General features: G+C 51.5%; 1 protein-coding gene across 1 annotated transcript; it reads right to left on the bottom strand.

Annotated features, from left to right (window-relative positions):
* LOC115065687 lies at nucleotides 1-26208 on the bottom strand. The gene is made up of 3 exons (XM_029547869.1): nucleotides 25525-26208; nucleotides 4040-4132; nucleotides 1-2762 (listed from the first exon to the last, which is right to left on the bottom strand). The coding sequence occupies exons 1-3, from the start codon at nucleotides 26206-26208 to the stop codon at nucleotides 2745-2747; spliced, it is 795 nt and encodes a 264-aa protein (XP_029403729.1). The 3' UTR covers nucleotides 1-2744.
* Nucleotides 26209-26435: the final 227 nt, after the last annotated feature.

Raw genomic sequence — 26435 nt, 5'->3', positions numbered from 1 at the left:
TTTCCTGGAACTCCCTCTGTAGGCCAGTCTAGCCTTACAGAGATCTGCCTGCCTCTACCTCCCTAGTGCTGACCTCAAATTTTCAAGTCACAGGCCTTCACCGTGAGACCCAGCAAATGTGAACACTCTGTCCCTGGAAGGTGCCGGGCACCCGTAAGTCCCTCCAGGCTTCACTTTGCCGCCGTGACAACGGGCAGACGTGATCCTTGGCTCAAGGGGAGGGCACAGAGAGACTGTGGTTTGATTCTGCTCCCCATCCCCACTCCCAGCCACACAGCAGCATGGGAGTTTTCATGTTTTAGGGGTGAAGGAATGGAAGACTCAGTTGCATTGTGAGAAATCACAGCGTTGTTCAGAGGGCTCTAGGAAGCCTGACACTGTGGAGAGCCACTGGAACTTTCCTCTAATGACTAAATGCAAGGTATTAGTATGGCTAAACAAAGATCATGGGGCAGGAGCAATGGCTCAGCAGTTAAAAACACACTCGCCATTGCTTCAGAGGACCCTAGTTCCAGTCCCAGCAGCCCTATGGAAGTTTGTAACAATCTCTAGTTCCAAGAGATCCAATGCCCTCTCCTAGGCTCTGTGGGCACAGACGTGGCATACATACATGTGTGAGGGTAAAACACTGATACGCATAAATTTCTAAAATATCTTTCAAAAAATTTTAAGAAGATCTAGAGCTACATAGGTCAGATGGTGGGGTACCTGCCTAGAAAGCACTGAACCCTATGTTCAGTGCCCAGCACTGTATAAACTGGGTAGGCAGGAAGATCGAGAGTTCAAAGTCACCCTCAACTACATAGAGTTCAAGATCAGCCTAGGCTGGATACCTTGTCTGAAAACATATAAGAGTTTCTGGCTATCAGATGAATCTGTGTCCTTTCCCAGTCCAGAGAGTCCACTCGTCTGCGCTCTAGGCTGGGAGTGCCAGACCCTGGGAATCTGGAAACCCCGTATATAACTTCCAGTGGGCTTCGAGTCCACTGCCCACAAGCTTCCATTTCTCTTTCTAATGAGGTAACCTATGAGACAGGCAGGTCCCTTCAGAAAACCAGCCATCCTCGGAAACTAGGCAAACCCATGTGGCTATCACTTGCCGGGGCTGGGCTCCTGCAGCTGGCTTCTTGCTGGGAAAACATTGATCATGGCGGGCTTCATGGCCAGCTACAGAAGCATGGGTAGGATGCAAGGCCAAGGGCTTGCCTGTGCTCAGCCCTCCCAGGCCCAGATCCAGTCTGGCACATTCAAGGGGTGCAATTCCAATCTTGCCCTCTGAACCCTAGAGCCCTAAGGCTCTCCAGTCTAAGCCGGTGTCTCAAAGTCCTCATGGCCCAGTATCTTCAGGCCACAGGTGAGATGGGACTGACTCTCTCTACCCAGAAGCCCCTTGAAAGAAGGATTTTATTTATGGGGAAGGGGGGGGTTCCCTGAAACTAACACTAGCACCGAGTAAGCACCTACTGCATACATCCAGCTTCATCTTGGGTGCATGGTGCTAAGTAGGGGCTGGGTCATGGGCCCGGACTGACTACTTTGCCATCCTTTTCTTTTCTAGACTCTTCCTCGTATGTCTTGACCCAGGACCCCTCTGGGACTCCCACCGTTGCTCCTGGAGCCCAGCCTCCAACACACATTAGCACCCAGGACTCAAGAGACCCAGGGGAACATTCCCAGCCTGAGCCCTTGTAAAAGGTGCACCACTGGACTTTAGAGGTCCATCTGCATCCATGGGACACTGAAGGGATTATATAAACGGGAGGCTGGCTGCCTCTGGCTGAGGATGGAGGTACCACATGCAGGTGTGGTTTAGGGTAGGTACCCAAGAAAGGCCAGCATCTGTGAACCAGAGCTACTAGGTCTCTAGGGATCCCTGGGACAACTACACTCTTAGGGTGTGTCCAGATGCTCTGTCAGCCTCTCTTCCACCTCTGCCCATACTCTCTTCTCCTGTGCTGTCAGATCTGCCAAGTCCTGGAGCCTCCTCCCTAGCTGTCTAAGTTTGCCCTACTCTCAGGTACTAACAGCCTGACCCCAGGTGCAGACACAAAAACAAGGGAGCGTGTGCAGGTATGCGGCAGCCTATACACACCAATGCACGGGTAACAGAGGGGTCCCAGGACCGAATGCAGGTTGCTCTGGCTTGCATGAGACAGCATGGAGCCCTGACTGCAGTCTGGCAGGTGAGGCTGCCTTTGACCATGACCACATCGAATCCCTGGATTCATCTAGGTAGGTCCAAAGCTATACTTGGGGTCTGCCTCCAAGGGACAGGGACAAGTGTGAGCACAGTGCCCAGGCTGGCTGCCACCTCTGAGCACAAGAAATCCCAGGTACACAGGTCCCCTGTCATAAGTACAAGGTATCCACAGTGGTGGAAGCAGGACCTTTGCCACTGAGCCCTGAGTGACACTGCACATGATACAAATGTCCCGGGGCCATCTCAATCTTCCCCCATCTCCTTCTTGATGGCTGCGGCAGAGAGAGAGGGCCCTGTTTAGCCTTCTGGGTGCACCTGGATATGCTTGGACATCCTAGAGTCCCCTAAAGAGACAGGCAGGAGTTGAGACTGCCTAGCCAAGACCCAGCATATGCAGACTTCCAGGGCCACGTGGCTACATGGATCCATAGCAGTATCCAGGAGGGTTGGGGTAGGTGGCCCTGAGTTCTATAAACAACCAAAATGTTGCACTGACCTGAGCTGGACATGGCCGTTGGGTTCTAAGAGTCACCTGGGGAAGTTGTCAAGAAGAGGCCGGTGCCTAGAGAAGAAGCAACACTAGTTAGGTGTTGGGGTGCATCTATGAGCCCTTTTCTTGCATTTATATTGTTTCCTGTGAACCCTAACCCGAGAGCCCCTCAAAAGGCCCCGGGCACAGCTTAGGAGCCACCTGGAACTCATGGTAGCTCAAGGCCAGGAGACAAGTTCATCACCTGTGGCCTGGAGATACTGGGCCATGAGGTCTTTGAGTCACGAGCTTAGATTGGGGAGCCATGGAAAGTTTGGGGCTCTGAGGTTCAGTTAGAAAGGTTGGAACTGCATCCCCTGTATGTGCCAGACTGGAACTGGAACTGGGAGGCATCCTGCCAAGGGAAGAGTGGATGCCCTACCTTATCTAAGTGATGCATGGCAGGGCCAGGCCTCCAAGTGGCTAGGTCATCCCAGTTGAGGGGGCCTCTTGTGTGTTCTCCTTGAAACTATCTTGAAGCTTCAGAGCCCCATGGGTCTGGGCTCCTTGATACAGGGCCCTTCTTAGCCATAGCTTGAGAGAAGCCAGCACAGCCCCACCCACTGGACAGAGGCAGACACAATGCCTTAACCTACCACCTCTAGTAGTGCCAGCGTCCGTAGACTCCAATGGGATGACTCTGAGTGATGGACAGCTGGCTCTGAGCCTGTTGAAGCTGGCTGGGGGAAGGCTAGAGAAAGCGGTGACAGCACTGTCTGCCACCTCGGGGCACGTACAGTTTCCCAGCTCTCTGGGGCCTTCACTCCCAACTTACAGGTATTCTAGGGGGTCACTCTACAGCTCCCTGATCTCCATCAGCAGGTATCCCTGGCCATTTTGTGGACTGATGCTCAAACACTGATATAGCCCATCTGGATGAATGGCAAGTGCAAGGGGCTGGAGGATAGGGCCAGGGGGGTACCTACTGTGTGCTGGGGGTACCTACTATGTGCCTGGGCGGCAAGAGGTTGTCTCAGAGCTAATCTGTCCCCACCAGATTCCATCTACTTCAAGAGGACAACTAAGGCCACCTTAGCCTGCAGGGCAGAAGGTGGGCCTGGAGCAGGGACCCAGAATCCTTGGCCCTATCTCTTGTCCTATCCTGGGCAAGGATCTCTCTCCCTGGTTGGAGGCCAGGCTGAGCCCCTGAGGAGCTGAGGGTAGGGTAGGTCTGGCACCAGGTAGAATCTCTGAGGTCAGGGCTGGTCCTGGCCTCTCTGAAAGAGCAACTGTGGCCTCCTGTTTGCCAGCACACAATCATCTCCAGGACTGTTTCTGATGGAGTGAGCCCAAGTGGGGCAGACAGCTACCTGTGTGTGAGGCTGTAGGGGGTCTTCTGATACACATGGCAGGTGCTTACTTTCCTGGGGCGGGGGGGAGAGGTCCTTAGAAGCATCCAGGTTCTGGAAGACATAAGGAAATCAAAACAGAGGTGTCAGCTTGGCAGGTCATGTGACTCGGATGCAGAGAAGGGTAGTGTGGCCTTCCCTTCCTCAGTCACTCCCAGACTCATCTGTAGATAAGAAGACCCACACACTATCTACCGGGACCTTGGCACCAGAGGCCTGGAGTTTCAGGTCACAAGAGACAAGGAACAGCACTGAATGCCATGCCCGGCTTTAACCAGTTCTGGCCTGCCAGGACCCACATCCCAAACCAACTCCCTGCCACGGCTCCTAGGCAGCCCAGAGTCTTAGAGTTCCTCTGTGACAAGAGGGAGGAAGGGCTCACAGGACTTGGTTGCTGGTGCCTGGTAAGACCCTCCTTTCCCTCCAGCCCCATTATGGCAACCATAGTTCCCTGTGGCCAGAATGTCCTTCTATCACGATAGATCACCCCTGCCTGCACTGCATCAGACTAGGGGGTCCCTCCACCTCACCTCACAATGCCTGCACCGACCCTATAGACCTGGGAACTTTTGAGGCAAGGCTATCCTTTAACTAGCATACATCCTGGGCCTGGCAGGGCCTGACATCCATCAGCACCCCATCACTCTGAGGTTTATGAAGTACGCGGGCAGGACCTTGGGTCACTACCAAGGAGTAAGTTCAGTAGTCAGTAAGAGCCAAGAAGAGGGATAAGCCAAGACTGACAGCAGGAAACCAAGGCCAGGAGTCGGCCCTGGCCGGAATGGCCCCTAGACTCATCCTCCTCCCTATCTTCCTTGGGTGTTTTGGCCTTGGGCAGAATTACCTGCCCTCTTGAGCCCACTTCCATCCACATGCCCATGAACCCCCAGTTGTAAGAAAACTCGGGATATCCTCTTAGAATTATGGCCTTCTCCAGAACAAGTCGCTATAGGACGAGGGGCTACTCTCTCACAGACAAGCCAAAAGCAACAAGGTCTGTCACGTCGATGCTTATAGCATTATCTCTAGAGAGTGATTTTTTTTTTCCTTCAAACTCGAGACCTTGAGACCAGAGGGACTTGCTGAGGGCTCCATCTTTGGATATGCCGGGCCCTGAGACCCACCAGGGACAGCTTGCCTTTCTCCATCTCCAGAAACGGTAGTATCTGCAGGCAAAACTGGGACTTGGATGCTATTCTTCATCCACACAGGGCTATAAAGGCTCCAGAGAAGCTAGGGGACAGGAGGGAAGAGCCTGGAGCTGTGAGTCCAAGTTTCTGATCGTATTTCTTAAGGAGAGACTGTCCCATGGCCACACCTTTCCTTACCCGACAGCTAGGCCTCACCCATCTCTTCTTTCCACTTCTGGGCCCACAGTGCACAGAGTCCCCAGTTTAACAATCTCAGGACAGCTGCCTGCTGCTCACAGCTACCACAGCCTGGCTAACCTTGCCTCACCAGGAGAACATGGAACTGCCTCCCTAGAAGAGAACCCTCAGTGGCATTGAAACCCAATAAAGCCTACACCTGCTTGACTCCAAGAGAGGCACTTCCACAAACAAGGAACCCCCCCCCCCATCTTTTTTAAACAGCATAATTTCATGTCTCTAAACAAGGTCACTGTCCAAACTTAGAAATTCCAGGCTTCAGGTACAGGCACAAGTGATACAGAATGAAAAAAAAAAATCAGCCATGGGAAATAGGAATGTTGACTAGACCTTCTGGGGGGTGGGGAGGGGACAGGGGGCTGAGCACCATCTTACAGGGGCAGTGGGTGAGGCTGCACAAGATACCTTGGGCCTACTCTGGACTCGTGAAGGCATGTAGTTCCCACGCTGACAGTACAGAGCTTCTGCCTACAGCACAAGGGTGGCTCCAAGGGACCTGGTTCTACCCTGAATAACACGGAAATGCGCCTGGGTAGGCACAGTGGGAACATTCTTATGACTGTTCCAGGGGGACCCCAGCTTTGCCCAATTCCCTCCAGCTTCAGACATGTGCCCACAGACTTCCTCTCGTCATTCAATTGCTCCTGTGTCTTCTCACTCTTCCTGTGGCAGTGATGGGACTGCAAAGCCAAGGACAGGGGTTCCCCTACTGGGATCCTTGAGCTGACAAATGCTACACTATCTGCCAATAAGGACCTCTGAATAAACCACAGAGGTGCACTACTCCCTCTCAGGCTGATGACCCTCCCAAAGCTGTCCCTCTGTCCCTTAACAAACGTTTATGTTCTGTGTGGCAGGGCCACATTTGTTTATGGTCCATGGCCCATCAAAGTTAGTGCTGAATCTATCAGACCAAGCACCAGGCAGAAGGTCCTGGTGGTCTAGCCTGGTCCTACCTCAACCTCATTCCTACCTGGGCTCACAACCACAATTAGGTGTACACACAGGATTCAGTGGGGTCATGACATCCATCTAGGTTGGCAGAACAACTGCCCCTGGGAGAGAGCTTTGGCTCCATCCAAAGCCAAGCCGCTGAACAGACTCTTCCAGGCTGCATGGCCTTTGGGAAGCTGTTTACTCTGAGCCAGTATATAAAATATACTTTTGTATATTAAGAAGGTCATTTAAACCTGCTACACCCATGGACTTCATAGGCAAATTATAAAGCAACCCGATATGTGCTTCCTACCACCACCCCCTTCCAGCATCTCTCGGTGGAGTTTCCCACAGGCTACCGCCCACTCCCACTAATGTCCAGTGGATTCTACAGATCAAGCCACCACCAGACACAAGGCCATCTGCACACCCACCTGGGATGCTTAGGTAAGTTTCACAAAAGATGCCAGTGTCTGCCACATAACCGTCCTGGCTTCATTTTAGGTGTTGTTTTCAGATAAAGGACTCAGAATATCCCAGCACACGTGAGTCCTGCCCTAAACTGACACCGTTGCTGTGGTCATCAGTTATCTGGACAAGGGAGGGCCTGTCCTCAGATAGAGAGCCCCTATGGTGCCCGCAAATTGCCTCTGCTTCTGTTAAGAGCCTGGGTGCCTGCTGGTGGACGGTGCTACTTCACGCACGTTTTGGCAATGCCTCTGTTTTGAGGACAAACATGTAGTGGTAATTTAGGTGGGGTTAGTTTCTCTCTGGGCAGATGGTTAATTGTATCACTTCAATGTTTTCCTTCCAGTGCAAAAGGAACAACATTCATGAGTCAGAACTCGGAGGCCCAGAGGAAAAAAGCAAGCAGAGGCCAATAGCCCTCTGTCTGGCCCGGCATACAACCCAGCTCTGCGTGTGCCCATGTGTGTGTGTGTGTCCGTCTGCCCCCACCCCATAGTGGTTCCGATGTGCCAGAAGCCTGCTGGGCTGTGTTGGGCACTGCATGAGTTGGGCCACAGAGCTGAAGCATCAAGCCTGGGGAAGTGGGTGGTTGGCTCCTAGTTTCTCAGTAGACAACAGACACCCGCAGCGTTGTGCGTGAGTCCTCCTGGTCTCTAGGGAGACTTCAGAAGCAGGGTCCCAGGTTGAAGCCAAGGAATGCTTTCAGGACAGCTGCTTCAAACCTGGACTCCAGGGACCCACCGACATCAGAGTTAAAGTGAGGCTGACAGAGAAGGTGGGAGCCGAGGTTGATAAGGAATGGGCCCCTGGCTGTACAGCTCTTCCCCAATGGTCAACAGTGAGTTCAGGGGTACACCTGTTATATAGCTATGATCGAGCGACAGTACACACGCTTCACTGGACAAAGACATATTAGATATGTGGATCACCGATCGACAGAAGGTGAATGGCAAACACAAAGATGGCAGACAAGGTTGCCGCAGTGGGACTGTCCTCTATCGGGAACTCTCAGGCCTGTGGTACTGTGCTCATGATAGTGAAGCCAGTCTCTGGGAGAGGCCCATACACGGAGGCACAAGGGACCTTCCCTCCAATGCCTCTACTCTCAGAATGTTCCCCTAAAATACACCTGAGCCAGGCTGTGAGGAGCCATACGTGGTTATAGCCTTCCTCGCCAGGAGCTCTCAGTGTAGACACGGGTGAAAGGACCGTCAGGGTCGTAAGCCCACAGTGTGGGAGGTAAGCAGAAGGCTAGGGGGGCTTCTAGGTGGTGACAAGGAATCCTAATAAAATAAAAAATAAAAAAGAGTGTGGAGACATAAGGCTTGTCAGGAGTTCCACTAGCAGGGTGTGGTAGCACACACCTTTAATCCCAGGACTCCCGGGAGCAGAAGCGGGTGGGTCTCTGTGAGTTCAAGGCCTACCTGGTACTGTGAGACCCTGTTTCAAAACGAACAACAACCAATGTCTCACTAAGGAGCCTGGTCTTCAGCTCGGAACCCTCTTTTAGGTGGGAAGGTCAGGGTTTTTGGCTCTGTCCACTAAGGTCCCTGCAGCTGCGAACAGGGTACAGGCTAAGGGGTAATCTGTAAGTGCCTGATCTCACGGCCCCTTTTCCTTGGTCTATACAACAGAGCTGGGTAGGGTCAGAGTTCTCTGAGGCCACCCAGAGACCCAGATGTCTGAGCCCAGCACAGTAAAGCCTATAAGACTTTACTTCCCGGTGACTCCTGCCCAGAGCCTACTTGGAGCCCAACTCTAGGAGACAATGTAAAGGCTGGGCGTGGGGCCATGCCCACTGCTTCTATGCTTTCCCTATGGCTGGCCTCTAGGGCATATGCGAGGGGGGGGCAGAAGGACAGGTGGTGGGGGCAGTCGGAGGAGCCAGTCGGCCTGGCGGTAAGTCATCAGGCCAGGCTTTATAATTATCTGGGTACTTAAGCTCCTCTATCTTGTCTCTCCCTTCCCTGGGGAGATTTCCTTCATTTCCTATGCTTTCCCAGTCTCCTGGATGTCTAAATCAGCCCGGACCAGGCCCAGCCCTCTGCTCTACCCAGCTCCCTCGGCCTACAGCTACGGGGTTTGCGTGTTGCACGGTAGCTATCAGAAGAGGATCCGTCCTTATCCAAGTTTCCTCCCCGGTGGAAAGCTAAAAAAAAAAAAAAAATGCTACCACACCCAACCCTGGAGTCACAGAGACAGAATCTTCATGCCCTACTTTCCCTGACAGAGGGATGGGCAGTGAGCCTGGGAGACCTTGGGGTAGGAGACCGCTGCGGCACTTGAATCAGGAACGAAACAGAGGAAATGTGACGACAGGTACCTCTGTTCCTGGGCAGCAGCAACTGGGATGCGTGGCCTGTTTGGTTCATGAGGTCCCCATGCTGATCCTACTTAGATCCTGCCTGCTGCTGTGTATCCAGCTCTGGTCCCTCTTTTCCTCTAGCTTTCACACAGAGTCTGGATCACTGTTCCCATTTTGCAGATGCAAACAGTGAGGCATTGAAGGCAATGCAAGTGGCTTCCCATTTGGAGGCTACTCCAAAGGTGCTGCCCCTGCTCCCCCACCCCCAGAGCCAGAGCCAGTGCCAATGCATACATCCATACTCTCTTCCTGATTCCATGGAGGACGGTGGTGCGCTACCATGCCACCCGCGTAAAGGCCAGGCTGAAGCTGCCACAGACACATGACAGCCCTCGGGTGAACTTTGCAAAGCCACCATGTGCATATTCCCTTTCCCAGGCCTCCCCACCTCCCTAGGGATGAACACACGGGAGTTTGTTTTGTTGTTGTTGTTGTTGTTTTTTGTTTTTGTTTTTGTTTTTTTTTTAAAGCGGGATCTCATCCTGGCCTAAGTTTCTGACCTCTGGAAACCTCTTCAGGCGGTCGTTTGCAGAGCCCTCTGGCAGGCCTGAAGCTTCCCATCGCTGCATTCATAGCTAGGTCACTGGGTGCCAAACAGATGCTAAGGGCTCTGGCTGGCTTGTGCATGGCTTCTCCAACCACTGTCTCAGACACATTCCACGACCGAGATTCCTTCAAAATCTCCCTTCTCTGAAAGCAAACAAAGCCGCAGCCAGGAACCCAGAGGAGCTCACACTGCTGTGGCTCCGTTTTTCTTCTTCCTTTCTTCCTCTCTCTCTCTCTCTCCCTCCCTCCCTCCCTCCTTCCCTCCCTCCCTCCCTCCCTCCCTCCCTATTTAAGCACTACTAGAAGGGACATAGGAAACCTGCTAACACCCTCATGTTGAGGATAGATAAACCAAGGCCCAGAGACTTGAAAAAAGGGTCTAAGGTCCCATAGGTTTTATGATTGGGTGGGAGTTCTGGAATCCAGGCAAGACTGACTTGGGCACACAGCTTCTTTGGGACACAAAATCTGTGTGGTGGTGGTTTTTGGTCGGTCCCGACACAGTAAACGGCCCAAAGCATCCCTAGTAATGGGCAGGGCCCTGAACCCACCTGATACTTCCCTGCTGTAAGCTGGCTAGTGTGGGCAGGGCTGGGACCCTGGGGCTCCCTGGCACAGACTGAGTGGTGCTCAGCAAATGCAGGAGGAAGTCTCTGGGGAGGCCTGGAAGCTCAGGGGCAGGGCTCCAGAAAAGCAGCCTGCTCTAATGGAAACCAGTCAGTGGCTAACCCCCCCCTCTTTGGTTTCCATGGGGACAGGATAGGAGGTGGAGCTCTGGCGTGGCTGCTGCAGCAGATGTGGCCTGTTCAGGGCTGGTGTGGGGGGGGTGAGGGGGTGGGGGTGGCGCCTGGCAGGGAGCCCTGGGACGTGGCAGGAGTAAGGCTGGGCGCGGGGGCCCTGCAGTCATAGCTGTGGCGGTCAGCTTTAGGGAAGAGCCCAGGGCTGTCAGTCCACCACCTCCAGGAAGTCTCCTGGATTCCTCAGGTGCTCCAAACCCATGACCCGAGCCTCCTCAGAAGGGAGTAGGCCCATGGGCATCTCATTGGGAGCCTGGCCCTCCTGAAGATATCTACATTAGTCATGCCTGCCATGTGGATGTTCTGTGTGCCTCCGGCCTGCTGGTACTTGTAAAGTGGGGGGAGTTGGGGAGGGGGGAGACCTGGAGCACCACATGGTCCTCTACTGTTCTCTGGATGGTGCCGATGGCTCTCCTCCCACAGGCATACTTGGCCTGGTGGGCTACAGGGCCTACAACCTGAGTGACGGAGGCCTGAAGAATTGAAGGAGCTCCATAGCATTGTGATATGCAAGAGACTCTGCGGTCTTGGGGATACGAGCCCCCAGTGTGGCCCACACCAACTGATGCAGCTGGGTGGGGCTCTTAGAAGTCCCCCCCCCCACTTGCTCTGTGCTTTGACACACTTACCACGAAGAACTAGCCTTTTATGAGCCCATCGTGACCTGGGACACAGCACCCAGGCTCGCAGTTCCAGGTAGCTCCCCGCCTCAGGACCATGGGGAACAACGGGGACACCAGGCTCCCTCCTCATCTCTTGCTGCTACCCTGAGTGTGTCCATAGGTATGGAAACCCTGAGCCAGAGAAGTATCCTAGACCCGCAGAAAACTCAGAGCTGTAGACGCCAGCAGAGAGGTGATGGTAGTTCTGTCAGAGAGGTCTCTAGCAACCCCAAATCTCCACAGCGGAGACCCTCAGGACAATTCCTTTTCATTGCAGCAGAACTCCAGGCCAAAGGAAAGATCCTTACTGGTGTTGAGTGTCTGAGGAGAAACCGGCCAAGGTCAGCCTCCGACAGGCAGGAAACAAACGGGAGCCCAACGCCAGACTGTGGCTGTGGGAAAGCTCTCCAGCCTCTCTGTACCTTGACCTGCTTGTATAGAAAAGCTAGCATCCAGTGCTCACTAGACAGGGGGTTCTCTCTCGAGGGCAAGAACTGTGCTCCGTTTATTCTGCCTTCTAACGCGTTCAGTGTGGGCTCCGGTCAGACATCAAGACAAGACAGAATTGGAGACATTAAAATGAATGCGGCGGTTGTTTTTTTAAAACGCATGACCAAGTCCCAGCCTGGGCCTAGCAATTAGTAGGTACTCTGCAAAATCAGTTCTCCCCGTCACACAGAATAAGTCCTGTTTGTGGTGTCTAACCTGCCCTGGTGCTCTCTGGGAAGAGCCAATTCCATCCGAGCTCACGCCTGGGCTCACCAGATGGGCCTGCTCACCTGCTCTTATCCACTCTCTTGTCAGCTGGACACTGACCTCAGTGGCCATTCCTTTGCTATCCTGACACCTAGCTTAGGTCCTAGTCACATGCCTGGCCTTAGGAATGCTCACCTTCTTGTGCCTGGCATTGTCCTCTCAGCTTAGATGGCCTAGGGGGTCATCTGTTCAAAAGTGACCCTGTCTCAGGGGCAGAGCTTTCCCATGGTGCTAGAGTATGCTGGATACAGGCCTGAGACACCCCCCCACACACACACAACCCTAGCCCTCGGGTACCGAGTGTCCCAGTGGACTGGCATTGGGCAACTCAGTCTACGTTCACAGAAAAGGCCCGGGACGATTAGAGTGTGTCTTCCTGCCCCTAGGACATCTGACAGCAGCCATGTTAGACTCTGAAAGGGTCTATCAGAAGGGCCCATGTTCTAGCACCTGGCACGCGGAATAAGTGACTAACTGGGACTTTGAAAGCCCAGGCCCAGATGAGGTTCATCCCATGAGCCCTGGCAGGGCGAGAGCAGGCAAGATCCCAGGATCCCTCCGACCACGCCTGAGCACAAGCATAGGCACACCCACCCCAGGAATCCTGGGCAGGGCTGGGCACCCAGGAAACTGGGCCAGAGGTTCCAGCGCATACTGGTGTGGCCAGGCCACCTCTTGAGCACCCCTGCTCCAAGCCTGCATCCCTTACCCAAGCTCAGAAGCCTAGAGAGGCCCAGGGCTCAACGCTAATGACTCTTTTTTCCATGGTCCACCCACAACTGCTACCATTCAGCAACCCCACATCTAGCCAAACGCCCCCATGACATCACAGACACTTAATTTATGTGTCTGATGTCCTCCCTTTTAGAGAGGAGGGAATTGAGACTGATGTGAACAAGTACCTTGCTTAAAAACTCAGGTTTCCGAGGTCTTCCTACCGGTACACAAAAAGGTTAAGAAAGCTGACTACCCATGGGTTTCTCAGTTAAAAAAAGACAAAAACTCACATGAGCTTCTTCCAGGGTCTGAGGCTGATATTGCATCCCTCTCTTTAAAAAGTTCCAAGTCCTGTCAGGAGGTGGGTCATGATGCTTCTGTCCCACCTCATCCGACCCTTCAGTTGTATAGTGTTTCTGACAGGCAAGCCCTGCCCTGGGCCCAGCATGCATGCAACATAGGCACACACAGACCTGTCCGGAAAGGCCCAGCCCTTTTGGTGGCTCCTTATAAGAAGGCCCCAGCAGCCGACCAGCAGCAGAAGCAGGACTTCCGGGCAGCTCCCCGCCCTCAGCCCGCCTTCCCGGATTCCCGCTCTGGGCCGCCATTTCCTCTGCTGGGCCCCGAGGCTCACTCTCATTCTTCCAGGTCTGCAAATGGCCGGCGCCTGGAACTATCCATCTATGTAGAGGGAAGGCAGTCCAGGCCTTGCCTGGGCCTGGTGAGGACCTAAGACTACCTCTGTTCTGGGACCAACTGTATCCCACCCCCATCTGCCTCGGCTTCCTCCAGTCTAGGGAAAGAAGCTCATCTGTGGGCCCCAGGGATCCTGAAGGGCTGTCCACTGTAGTCAGGGTGTGTACAAAGGGCTTCACGGTCCACTTGAAGAAGAGAAAGGATAATATCTAAAAGACACTGCCCACCTTGGTAAAAGATGCCCGTCTACTACTGGTACCTGGGCCAAGCCAGAATGCTAGCCAGTGGGAAACACAGAAATGTCTGTATAGGTCACTCACACATGCATTTGTGCACGTACCTCTGCAAAGACCTCCTGGTACATCCACGTTCCAGCTGTATATGTATGGGGCACACACTAGCCCATAGGGACCTGGAGAAAGGTCAAGTGGGCCTGACTCTTGACCTAACTGCTTAGATGCCCGAATCTCTCTGATTCCCCACCTCTCCAGAGGGAGAAGGAAGGGAGCTCCCTGCTTTGGGAATGTTCCGAGGCTCCGAAGTACAGCAAGGAAGCAGTGGTTGATACACTCCATTCACTAAGCTTTCTAGTTTGGGGGTTAGACCTCTGTTTTCTGTTCCTACTCTACAGGCGAGGAAACTGAGGCTCAGAAAGGGAACAGATTCAACAGTCAGAATACAAAGCCGGCCCCCGACACCCCAGCACGTGCTCTTCCAAAAGTGAAAAGCCCCCGCACCCCTGGACCCCAAACGGTCCTGAAGCCATGTCCACACTTGACGCAACACTGTAGATAACCTCTCATTTTGCCTCCATTGCAGTGTTCGACCCAGCCACACATTCCCCTGTCTCTGAGGCTGTGGCTGACAGACCCACAGGGAAAGTATGAAGAGGTTAAAAACCCGGACTCACCACTCCCAGCCAGCTGTGGCAGACTTCATCAAGTTTTTATCTCCACTGTTCTCTAATATCTCCACCAACAGGTATGAACCTTCAAATAAACAAACCATAGAAAAGGACTTCTATTAACAATTGGTTGGGGGGGTTGGGGGGGGGCTGGAGTCCCCGGGGATGGGAATTGGGGGTTGTGTAGCTAGACACCCCTCCCCGCCTCTCTCCCAAAGCAGGAGTCTCAAATGCTCTCTACAGGCAGAGAACACAGCGTTTGACTCCAGAAGTACAGAGGTCAGTGCTGAACACATGCGTAAGGGGGAGAAAGTGCAGCTTAGAGCTGATTACATCATCACATGCACACAATTCCCAAAATAAGCAGTTATCATCGTCTGCAAATTATTGGGGCTGTAAAAGCTCTGGCCTCCAGTGTGTTGATACAGTCCAATAAATTCTGCATTTCCTTATCTTGCTGATATATATATATATATATATATATATATATATATATATATATATATATATATTTAAATTTATACCTACTCTGTGTAGTTGACCCACTACATTTTTTTTTCATGTGTGGACTTAAATGTACTTTTCAACCATTTGAAACATTTATTATTTGATTTTTTTCTCCACACAGGCGGGTCTCAAAAATAATTATGTGCATGTAGATCCAGAAGAGCAAGAGGCCCAACCTCCTTCTAGTGAATAAGATATTAATAATTCCATGTCCTACGAGTTGGAATTTAAGGGTAGTGTTAGGGTGCTCACACAGCAAAACAAGGTTAGAAATTGGTAATTCATTACAACTCGGAAGGACATTTGGAGTCTTGAAAGATGGAGACCAGGATGGGTGAGATGGCCCTGCAGGTCATCAGCTTGCCCCGCTAAGCCTGGTAACCTGATTTCAATTCTTGGGAAGCCACGTGATGGAAGGAGAAAACAGACTCCTGCAAGCTGTCCTCTGACCCTCGAGTGCTTGTCATCGTATGCAAATGCCTACACACACCAAGGGATGGCATCCACACGTGTATGCGGAGACTAAAACTTAAACAAAATTTAACAAAGTGACAGTCTTCAGCCAGCCCTTTCAAAAGATCGTGGGGGTAAGTTTGCTCCTCGACGCAAATGCATCGTGTTTGTTTTGACCCCAGTTCTTCGAAATTGTTGACTCCACAATTAAAATATGCCGTGTGTTCCAACAAGTACCAGGCAGTGGTAATGACAGGCCAGCCCATCTGTGCCTTGAGAATGTATAATTTCTGTCTATAGTGGAATTTATATAGAGGCAATGATGTGGAAAGTGCCTCGCGTGGTACTTTTTCTTTCTTTCTATTTTTTTAAAATATTATCAAAAAACATTGAGTGCCATGGAAAGTGTTGAAATTTTGCCCATTTTAACAAAAAACAAACAGTATGACATTTTCATTTGGGGGGCTGCGGGGAGGGGGTGTCTGATGCTAGTGGAATTCAAAACATAAGGGGGCAAGTGGGCATTTGCAACCTTCTTGGACTAGGAAGGACGGTGTGACAGACATATCCTAAAAGCAGTGAGGAAATTTACGCAGAGTAGGAGGTACTAATTTCATCATGAAGATATTTATATGAATTCCTTTTCTGCTGCTTTTCCCTGTCTTGTCCGAAAAGAAGGTGATTTTAACACTTAGGAAATTTTACCACACGTCCACCCAGAACTTAGAATTGGAGATTTATTCACCTACATTAATTATTAAAAAAAAAAAAAGCAAAAAAACCCACCACCAACAACAACAGGTGAAGACTGGGCAGTGATTAAAACGCAAATTCTTCCAAGCTGCTAACCTTCTTCCCTTTCTTGCCTAATTCTCTCTTTGCCAAGCTTTTTGCCTTTGAAATACATCATGCTGTGGTTCCCCCCCCCCATTACTTTTATTTTGCCACTAGTGTTTTATTCCGGTGCTTGCTAAATATTTGGGTAGAATGAATCCCCCCAGCTTGCAGCAGCAGAATGTGGCTGTCATAATCGTGAAAATGTTTTAATTATCTCAGCTATATATGCCTGTCTCCGCAGCCCCAAACCCTACAGTATCTACTGCTGCCTAGCGTAAGAACAAAAGCAGCTGGGCTGGGCTCCGTTTTCATATTTGCTGGAGTCTGCTCCGGGCGGGCGGCTGCTGCAGCCAAGCCCCCGGACACATAGAACCCATGTGCCTCTGGACTAAGGAAACAAAGATGTCTGTACTTGGGAATTTTCCTCTTCCCGCACAGTGGAACTTTCTGTGTTGGATTTCCCAGTTCCCATAAATCAAGACCCCAGTTACCCTCCAACCTAGGGAACCAGGCTGTGGTCGAGGGCGCTTTTTTGTCAGCCTGCCAGAGGGGTGGAGGTGAGCAGGCAGCTGGGCTCCGCAAATGTCACCTTTTTATAAAGGATGGGGGGCCTGGGATTAAACTCAGTCAGCCTCTAACTCAGCTCATGGGCAGCATAGGCAGGCAGGTTATACAAAGATCTTCGGGGGCTCTTGCTTCTATTAGCCATAGTTTAGGCTCTGTGTGCCCAGGCACAACTCTGCAGGTGAGGGGCTAAACAGGCCTGGGGACCGCTCGGTGCTCTCCAAATGTCTGCCTGGTGGCTGGTGCCCGCGGCACCTCTTGCCCATCCTGACCAGGTAGTTACTGGCTGGGCACACTACTGTAAAGGAGACCCTCTAAACAAACAAGAAAGAAAGAAAGAAAGAAAGAAAGAAAGAAAGAAAGAAAGAAAGAAAGAAAGAAAGAAAGAAAGAAAGAAAGAAACCTTAAAAACAAGTGCTTTAAAGGCAGAATGTAAAATAACCCCAGATATTACCCACACTGCACTGTTAAGCCAAGAAAAGCTTTCTTCTTTTTAAAATTAAAAAAAATAATAATAATAAAATAAATTTAAAAATTAAAATTAAAACGAAATGAAATGAAAGGCAGAAAGAGCCAAATCCCTAAACTGTGGGGACGGTGGCATTAGGGATTCGGGACAGAATAAAAGAACCCCTGTTTCTGAACATGAAGGTCCTCCCTCCTGTGTGTGGCTGGCCCTGCCTGCGTCCTTTGCTGGAGGACCCTATGATGGTTCTGGGTTTTCCCTCTCTGCTATTGCCAGTACTGCCAAAATTTAAAAAAAAAAAAAAAAAAGCAGTGAAATAACCAGATCCCCTTCAACAACAACAACAACAAAAACGACACAAGATGTGGAAGGGTGGTTTGCCGACGGATGCCTGCTCCAGCCCTCATTCAGCTCCTAACAGAACATGCAGCCACGGTGAAATACCGAACCGTGTGTTTTCATTATCATTTCGAAAGCCCTAGCTTTGGATCTTAAAAATAAATGGCTTGGCTTCTGCTCCTTTCCAGCAGTTTTTTTTTTTTTTTTTTTTTGGCAGTGCCTGCTTCAGTCAGGTTTGGGGGTGGGGTGGGGTGTCTCTGAAATAGAATTTGGGGTTTGGGTTAAGCCAATTAGAGGGAAGGAGACATAGCAGGCACACGGAGCACAAGATGGCAGGGCCCTCGACTCATCCCCAAGCAGGAGAAGGCAAGAAGGTCACTTACCAGGAACGGGAGGACAGGGTCATTTTCTCAAAAGCCAGCAAGTGAAAATGATGTCCCCTGCCCTGGCTAGGTAAGGGGGTTCCTGCCAGCCAGCAGGCCGTGCCCAGGTGCCGACCACTGTCAGACAGGCCCGTGGGCCTCCTGGGTTCTGGCGTCCATCAGTCCATAGGTCCTGGCCTGGGCCTTGGCTGCTCTGGCACCCGGGGTTAGGGCTGCCAGGAGCAAGTGGTGCTGGGGGAAAACCCTGCTGCCAGCCCAGGAGGATGAAGAAAATACTACTTTTGTCTCCTGCTCTCTCTCATCTGGCACTGGCTCCCAGGGAAGGGGGGGGGGCAGAGGCGGCCGCTACAGCTCTGCCCCGCCCACCGGGAATTTTCGAAAGATGCTCGTGGGTGCCTGGAGGATGGCAGACGTGGCAGAGGCGGGTGGGCCAGGCCCCCAAACCCACCACCAAAAAAAAAAAAAAAAAAAAAAAAAAAAAAAACAACAAATAAAAAAAAAAAAAAAAAAAAAAAAAAAAAAAAAAAGGCGGGGGTTGGACGGTGGGAGAGGAGGGAGGAGGATGCCACCGTGTCTGACCACTCAGCAGCTAGCCTGAGGATGCCTGGAGCACCAGCACAGCCTCAGCCCCCGGGCAACAGCCAGCTCTGTAGAAGGGCAGGGTGGCCCTGGCGCCATGTTGCGACTGCCTGGCTGGCCAAGCCTTTCTGAGGGGCCTGGAGTCCAGGCAGCCTGAACTGCTCCAGATAGAGGCCGCATTGTTCCTAAGCTGGGTTCTACAGAGTAGCAGGAGGTGGCCGGCCCTCCGCCGTTCTCCTGTGGGAGAACCAGAGCAGCTCCCACTCCACCAGCTCAGGGTGACCCATCCGGATCATGGAGACTAGAGCTGTCTCAGCCAGGAGTCCGGGCTATGGGTTTGAATTTAGCTAGTGTCCATCTCAGCCTGAATTTAGCTAGTGTCCTCTCAGCCTGTTTTCTCGTCTATGTCACGAAAAGGGATACGTCCTCCTACTTGTCGTAGCTGACGGGGATGCAGAAAGCAATCTGCCTGGTACTGAGCACTGTGCTCAGTACCAACGCCTGGGAGAGCCAAGAGCATCTCAGGGTGAGCGAGCAGCCAAGAACACGGAGAATGGGTGCCAGGGTAGAACTGAGCTACATCACCTCTGACCTCCCAGATCCTTCCACGTTACCAAAGCCACTCCTTGTCACTGCCTTGGGGACACATTCCTATGCTCCAGCCCTCTGAAACAGAGGGGTGAAGGGCCCGACTGGGGTGATTTTGCTGAAACTTATCTCCTACGGGTCTCCCGCCTGTGCTGCGTCAGCTTGGCTGTCCTCGCGGCTTTGTGTCACTCTGGGCCCTTTCTATGATATCAGAGGGCACTCCGTGAGTCTGGAGTATGGGACATGCCATCTCTCCTCAGACACCTGGGCACCACCGGGTCCAGCTCTGCCACAGAGGATGGTGCGGAGGGACCACTATGCAAGAGTCTAACTCCTCCTCGTCATGCAGGGCACACTAAGGGCCTCTCTGTATGTAACGATTACGGTAAAGGGTGGGCAGGCAAACCGCGATCTGCCCTGGGTAGCCTGCTTGTTTCATACTGCTTTCCGCCTGCTCAGACAGTCACGCCGAAGGCCGAGAAGAGGGTGGGCAGAGTGAGCAAAGAGGGGGTGGGGGACAGCCGGGAAGAGTCTCTGGTCTCTAGCTCTGGCCTCACGCATACGGCCACGTGACTGCTTGCCAGCTGACGCCAGAGACAAAGCAGGTAGCATTCCGATGCCATGCGCTCGACCAAGAACGCCGGGAATCCATGCCAGCAGTGGCTTGGCATGGCTGCCAAGAGCCTGGCCCTGGGAGAAGAGTCCCTATGCTTTGTGAAATGGAACCTGTTCTGCCAGTCTACAATACAGAGAAGTCACTGCAAACCTACCGGTGGCTAGTTGGGGGTCCTGCTGAGACAAGGGAGAAGGGGCAGAACCTGGATCACAGGGCCATAAGAGAAGGCATCCCCTCCCCCCCACACACACATACACATACACACCCAGTGTTACCACAGTCAGAAGTGACTACTGCTATGCTCAGCTTGCCATCCAGGAGACACAGCCTCACTACAGTTACAGCAGGCCACCGAAGCCTTGGGACACTTGAAGTACCACAGAGGGTAGTGGGTCCTCATCGGATGCAGCAGCAAGCCATAGCCTGGCTAGAATCCCCACCAACAGGCTTTTCTCTAAGTGGGAAGGCTTAGCAGTTGATAGGCGTGGACTATGATATACTCTTGAGTCCATTCAGCTCAGAGCCAGCCTTGTCAGGTCCAGGTGCTATACAGTCCAGGGACAGACTGGCCACAGCTTTTCTTACTGCCCAAAGGGATTGGGGAGGAGGCTGTGGCCCTAGTATGGTTTATAATCACTTAAGATGTAATTATAAAAGACTTATCTTTTTTTTTTTAATATATAGAAGGAGATTCTAAATTGAAGATATTTCTACTGAGAACCCCGCTAGCCAGAAATTCCAGTAGGAAGAGCGGTTCACGGAAAAACCCAGCCCAGTATCAGAAAGTCAAAACATCCAGGGTAGCATTTCTCTGTCATCTAAAGAGAAAACATACGCAGCCTCAAAAAAATATATCATTGGCCTCTTTACTCTGCCTGCCTCACATGACAAGGCCTAACCTTTAACCTTACCGAAGCCTGATGGCCACCGCGGCTTGCAACTCTTCACCGCTGTCTGAACACTGCATCCCAGATACCTGTGCACACATCTGCATCACAGGGAAAGAGGGACTCCAGATTCCAGACTCCAACTAGAAAGGGCCAAAATCTAATGGCAAGACCATACTGCATGTTATGCCTGCTTCCTCCAGCAAGTGAATATAACGCATGTTTTGGGGTTTGGTTGTTGTTGTTGTTGTTGTTGTTGTTGTTGTTGTTGTGTTGCTATTGTTGTTTTGTTTTTCCTGCTCAGAACACAAATTTTATTTTTTCCCATGATTTCAGCTTTTTCACACCTACACTCACAGTCTTAGAGGATGTCTGGACATCCCTAAGTCTCTCTGCTTGGCCTTTTGGAGGTGCGGGTTAATCTAGAAAGTGGAGTAATAAGAACTTCCCTCATTCAAAATAAATAAAAGGTGCAAAAGCAATTTTAAAAATAAAAGCTTACTCTGAAGACAGATATTATCACTGACCGAAATTATTTTGAGTGGCTGTTCCCTGATCAGGACCTGTCTCTTGTCTGTCTTCCTCCACTGGCGTGACGGGAGTGTTTTGACTAAGGGTCACCTGAAGTAGCAGGTGTCCTCCAAGGATTTCCCCCCTTGGAAGTCCCCAGAATTGCATGATGTTGGCCCTTTCCAGCAATCTCTATACAAACCCTGGCCACAGCAATGCCTCTCTGAGTCTCAGCTGATGCCCTGGCTTTTAAGGTGGCCCGCCACCAGGCACAGCGGAGGCTGGATCAGTCTTTGGAGGGTAGGCTGGGCAGACTCTCTTTGGTATAGAGGCCGAGGGGCTAAATCCAGTACATTCGATTAATTCAGAAGACAGTCTTCATGGTTCCACGTACGGGGTTAGTTTATCACGGGTTCCATAGTCGGAAGTATAAAGGAGGGCAAGTGTGGGCTTCTCCACACCAGTCAGACTCCCACAACCTACAGGCCACTCCCAAGTTCATCTGAGAACAGGATGTGAGGAGGAGGAGGAGGAGGAGGAGGAGGAGGAGACATTGGAAAACCACAAATATGGGCCCACATGGTGATGAATCCCCCCTGGAAAGTGATTGTCTCATCCAGTCCATTCTGTTCACTTGCATCCTGAAACCCAACTAGGCTGACCAAGCTTGGCCTAAGGGAAACTGCACGTGGCTCACAGTCCACAACCTGGCCACCTTTCCAAGGACTGCAGACACACCCCAGTGGCCTTTGAAAAGAAATCACAGGAGGAGAAAATCAATCAGTGAAAGTTTAACTGCACTCTGGAACGAAAGACAGACTTGCCGGTTGAAATTTCCCAAGAACCACAGCTCTGGGGACTTTCATTTTCCCTCCTGTAAACCTCTGGCCCCGACTGTGAGGCCAGGGCCCAACAATACTCAACCAACCCAGCCAAAGGAACACTGGTCAGTCCTCAAAATAAATAACCCACATAAAAGATTCTTTGTCTTTGTTTGAAGACAATTGTTGCTTTTTCTTGCTGATCAGCTCAGTAACATCAGAAAGTGTGGCTAGTTTCCTTCAGGTTCTGTGCATTCTGACAAGGTGCCTTGAGAAACTATCTTTCTGCCAACATCTGCTGGGTGGCAAAACTCTCTTAGCAGATTCCTCCCTGCATCTACCGCAAGGATGAATGGTAGCTCCCACCCTCCGGACCACCATCCGGTTCATCCTACCCTGGGAAAGGGTAGCACACTCTGAGTCCCCAATGGAACCTCTGTCTCATCTTCTGTACCTAATGCATATAATATTCACATTCACATCAAACTCCTGGGATGTGGAAAGTTCTGGCTTCGTGAATTCCCGCCAGCCAAACTCTAAGGCACTAGGGAGTCAACTTCTTGGTCTACCTTCTGGATAAACCAGAAGTAGAATCTGCCAGCTTGTATATAACATAATATATCATATGTAATACAATGCACAGGGTATTCAATTATATATATATATATATATATATATATATATATATATATACACACACACACACACACACACACACACACACATATATATATATATATATAATTATAGTGATCTGATTAACAATAATGGCTGTACTGCAGTCACTGGAGGTTCCCAGGCAAGGCAACCGAAATTGCGACTTAACGAAAATAATGTTGTCTGTGTCCTCTGAGACTGGCATTATCTATTCCTCTTTGGAATGCTCAGGGTGCAGGTTTTGGGGAGGCAACAGGATGTGCCTGGGTCACATGGTGAGCCGGAGACAAGGACAAATTCGAACCTGGAATGCTCCAACTTTACTCCCTGGTGTGAGTTTGGGCACTCGGGCCTCCTGAGCACTGAACCAGAGCTATTCCTTCACTCGCTCAAATATACCTCTGAAAATCGAACCACGGCAATACAAATGAGGCATGGCCGTTTTAAGACGTTTCTTTCCTGACCTGGAAGGCCTGTCCCTTCGCTATGCAATGTTCCTCTTTCAAGGCCCATAAGAAGTTTCCCTGTAGAGACGGGGGGGGGGNGGACAGGGGGGAGCACTCATCCGGATGGGCAAAGCCCTCCTCACCCGTCTCCTCCTGCCTCCTTGTAGGACTTTGTCTGTGCTGAGCTATTGAAGGCTATGTGCCCTGCTGGAGACTAGGCAGAAACAGACAAGTTTATACAGGTCGCCAGCCAGAGTGGCCACATTACTACAGAGCCTGAAGCACGATGCCATAGACGAAGATACTGGTGGGCCTCACTGCCACACATGCCCGTGCTTAGCCCAGCCAGCCTCTGCCAGGACCCTGGAGACCACTTGCCTAGGATAGTATGAGGCATGATGAGGCTCTGGTGTGGCCACCCTTGGCTTGGCCCTAATTTAACAGCAGAAAGACAGAGGTCCATGCCCCCAGGCAGCCCAGCACGGTAGTCCAGTTCACCAGGGCCCCGCTTACCTGTCCCTTACATTAAATTCAACAGGGAGGAAAATAGACAAATATTTGTTAACCTCTCCAGAGCGTCCTCTTTTGTGTATGTGTATACAAAAAAATAAATGTTGCCAAAACAAGCTATTTGAGCATGGGAAGATGTCCTGAATGGCCTCCCTGGAAACAAAACACACTTAATCCTGTGATTTCCTGGGTACTAGGGTCTGCTCTGGCAGAGCATAGGACCCTGATGTTTGGCAAAATCGTGGCCTTGGTTTAAGGCCCTGGAACAACACCCTCTGACACTCTGGCCTTTCCTAATTGCTTTGGGTTCCACGCAATGGCCTGGGGAGAAGTAGAGATGTCCACTTGTTTGGAGGGGTCTACTTTAGTCTTAAGCATGATGAAGAACTTCGACTAACCATGGCACAATCTCCACCCTCCTGGCCCTGTGCCGTGGCTCTTCTGTGGACAAGGGGAAAGAAACACTGGCAGCGTTTTCCCGGCAAGGCTACCATGGAGTATGAGCTTCTGTTAAAGACCCCATGTGCCCAACGCTAAGCCAACCAGCTCTGGGTGGGCACATGTCTTCCACGGATGCACTTCTCCATCTGAGATGGCTCTCAAATGTCTTACCCGGGGCTCTGCATTTGCTAAATGCCTCTGATTAAGTAATAAAGAATGTCTCTAAGCAGGGGCCATGAGCAGTGCAAAGCAGACTAACATTCTATATAAATTTGGTTACATATATATAGTTATATGTATTGTTAAATACATATATTTGGAGATATAGATAGATTGATACATACATACATACATACATACACACATACATATCTAACTATATAACCAAAACCAACCAAAGACATGGAAAAGATGGTCAAAGTTAGTCTTTGGTTGCTGTTCTGACTCTGTCAAAAGAAAGCCCCCTTACTCTGGAGTTCTTATCCTGGATAACTAGAGCAGGCAGCTCTGCATGGTAAGCAAAGAGCAGGCCTGGACTTCTCCGGCCTCGTCCATATTCCCAGAAACAGGGCCTCAAATGCCAGTTCATGGTTCTGAGGTGTAATGGAAATAGGTGTCCCTCGCTCTGTGCAATTTGAGGTGAATGCCCCCAACAAGGCAATCCAAACCACATCAAAAAAAAAAAAAAAAAAAAAAAAAAACTGGGGAGAAGAGCAGTGTTCTCACACACATATGAAAGCAGCCTTAATCCCCAAGGCTGGGGTATCGTTTTAACCCAGGCTTTATACACACATGTAGAGACACAGCTTTATTTCCCAGATAGCCAGACCCTATGTGCTCACATAAAATGAAGCTGTTTCTGGCCTAGAGAGATCAGTTAGGTTTTGAATATCCAACTTTGAAGAAATTAATTTCAGTGTTACCTGAAAAACCCTATAATTATGTCAAAGACAAATTCTTTCGCCCCCTTTTTTGATCCCCACAAACCCCTCAAGCCTGTTAGCTCTGCTGGGTGAGCCACCTATAAGAAGGTGCATTTATTAAAGAGGTTATGAACTGGGTTTTGTTGTGATTTGGTTTTCCTTTGCTTTATTTAACCGCCCCGTAAACGAGAACTTCCCACCCAAGGGTCTTCCACTGTACCCTGGATTTCGGCTGCTATGCTTAAGGTTCACCCTAAACCAGCTCTCTGAAAACGTCCACCTAGCATCAAATAATATTTTTAAAGTAAAAAGGGTTTAGTAAAACAGTTCAAATTTTTGAGAAAGGACTTAGGCTTCCAAATAACATTTCCAAACACCCCCCCCCACAACAGATGTTTTCTCTTTTCTATTGTTTAAAATGCGTGCTATAAGATTTTATACGCTCGATAAAATCTCTGCATGGCTAGCAGCCCCTACACCTGAGATCAGAAGCTGTGTTTCACAATCCCAAGTTCTGGATAGAGGATAGTGTGGCGTTCTCTGCAAGCTGCCTGGCTTTGGGTTCAAGAGCAACCTACCTGGAATGTGTCCCTGACTCTGAAAGATCCCTGCAGAAGGACCCCTCTTAGAAACCTGCCCATTAAATATTTAAATGCTAAGTAGCCAAAGTGAAAAAGCTCTTACCTCTCCAACCTTGATCATGCCCGCTGCGCACACGTCCACCGCCCTGCCAGACCATGTCTTGGCCGCCGCTAGCGCTGCGCTGGCATGCCCGCGGCCGCTGGCTGAAGTCCGGGGTGACTTGCGTTGGGCTCCTGGGCGCGCAGGAACAGCCCAGGGCAGTGCGGAGCAGCTCCCGCAACTCTTCGCAGGGTGGAACGGCCTCTGGCCAGCGCATGGCGAAACCCCAAACCCCGGACCCACCGCTCTCCGGGCTTCTGTAGTCTTACATCCAACGACCCACCAAGCAAGAGTGACCCGAAGGATCGAGTCACGCGTCCACGGCTGGCGCCACTGGAGACCTTTGTCCCGGACGCCAACGAGAGCGTGCGGGCCCGCGTGCGCCCACGCCCTGCCGCGGAGGACCCGGCCGGCGTGCTCCGTGACTTTCTCCAAGTTCACGTGCATCCCGGAGCGGCCAGGCGGGCGCAGCGGGCCCGGACGCTCAGAGCCTGGCCGTCGGGCGGGCTCGGGACCCAGCGGCCCAGGGCGCAAGCGTGGCCACCGTGAAAGCCACCGGGGGCGGCCGGAGGGCACCGGGACAGAGCGGGCCACTCGTCTGGCGCTGCCCGGGCTCCGAATGCAGCGGCGGCTTGGCACAGACGCGCCGCGCGCCCGGTGCATGCTAATGGCCGGCGGGCGCGCCATGAATTATTCAGCAGCGGCGCGGAAAGGACGAGCGCGGCTCGGAGGGCGGCCTGGGCCGCGCGTCCCCCGCCGCTGCAGAGCGGCCGCACCGACTTCCCAAACTTTCCCCGGCCCGCACCGTGGATGCGGCCCCCGCGGCGCCGCGGTCCCCGCCCGAGCGCGCTGGCCGCGCTTCCCCCGTTGCCGCCTATTTTATGTCTTTTGTCTCGGAGTTGGCACCTGTCCCA

Source organism: Mus pahari, chromosome 17, assembly GCF_900095145.1.
Source record: "Mus pahari chromosome 17, PAHARI_EIJ_v1.1, whole genome shotgun sequence".
Taxonomy (NCBI): domain Eukaryota; kingdom Metazoa; phylum Chordata; class Mammalia; order Rodentia; family Muridae; genus Mus; species Mus pahari.
Note: the sequence above shows the minus strand (reverse complement) of the source record. Positions and strands in the feature narration are given on the sequence as shown.

Excerpts from the sequence above, each read along its gene's own strand:
- LOC115065687 (XM_029547869.1), bottom strand. The coding sequence starts at position 26,208 with ATGGCGCGCCCGCCGGCCATTAGCATGCACCGGGCGCGCGGCGCGTCT. Across the intron at positions 4,133-25,524 it reads GCATGATCAAGGTTGGAGAG|AACCTGGATGCTTCTAAGGA; the intron begins GTAAGAGCTTTT and ends TATGTCTTCCAG.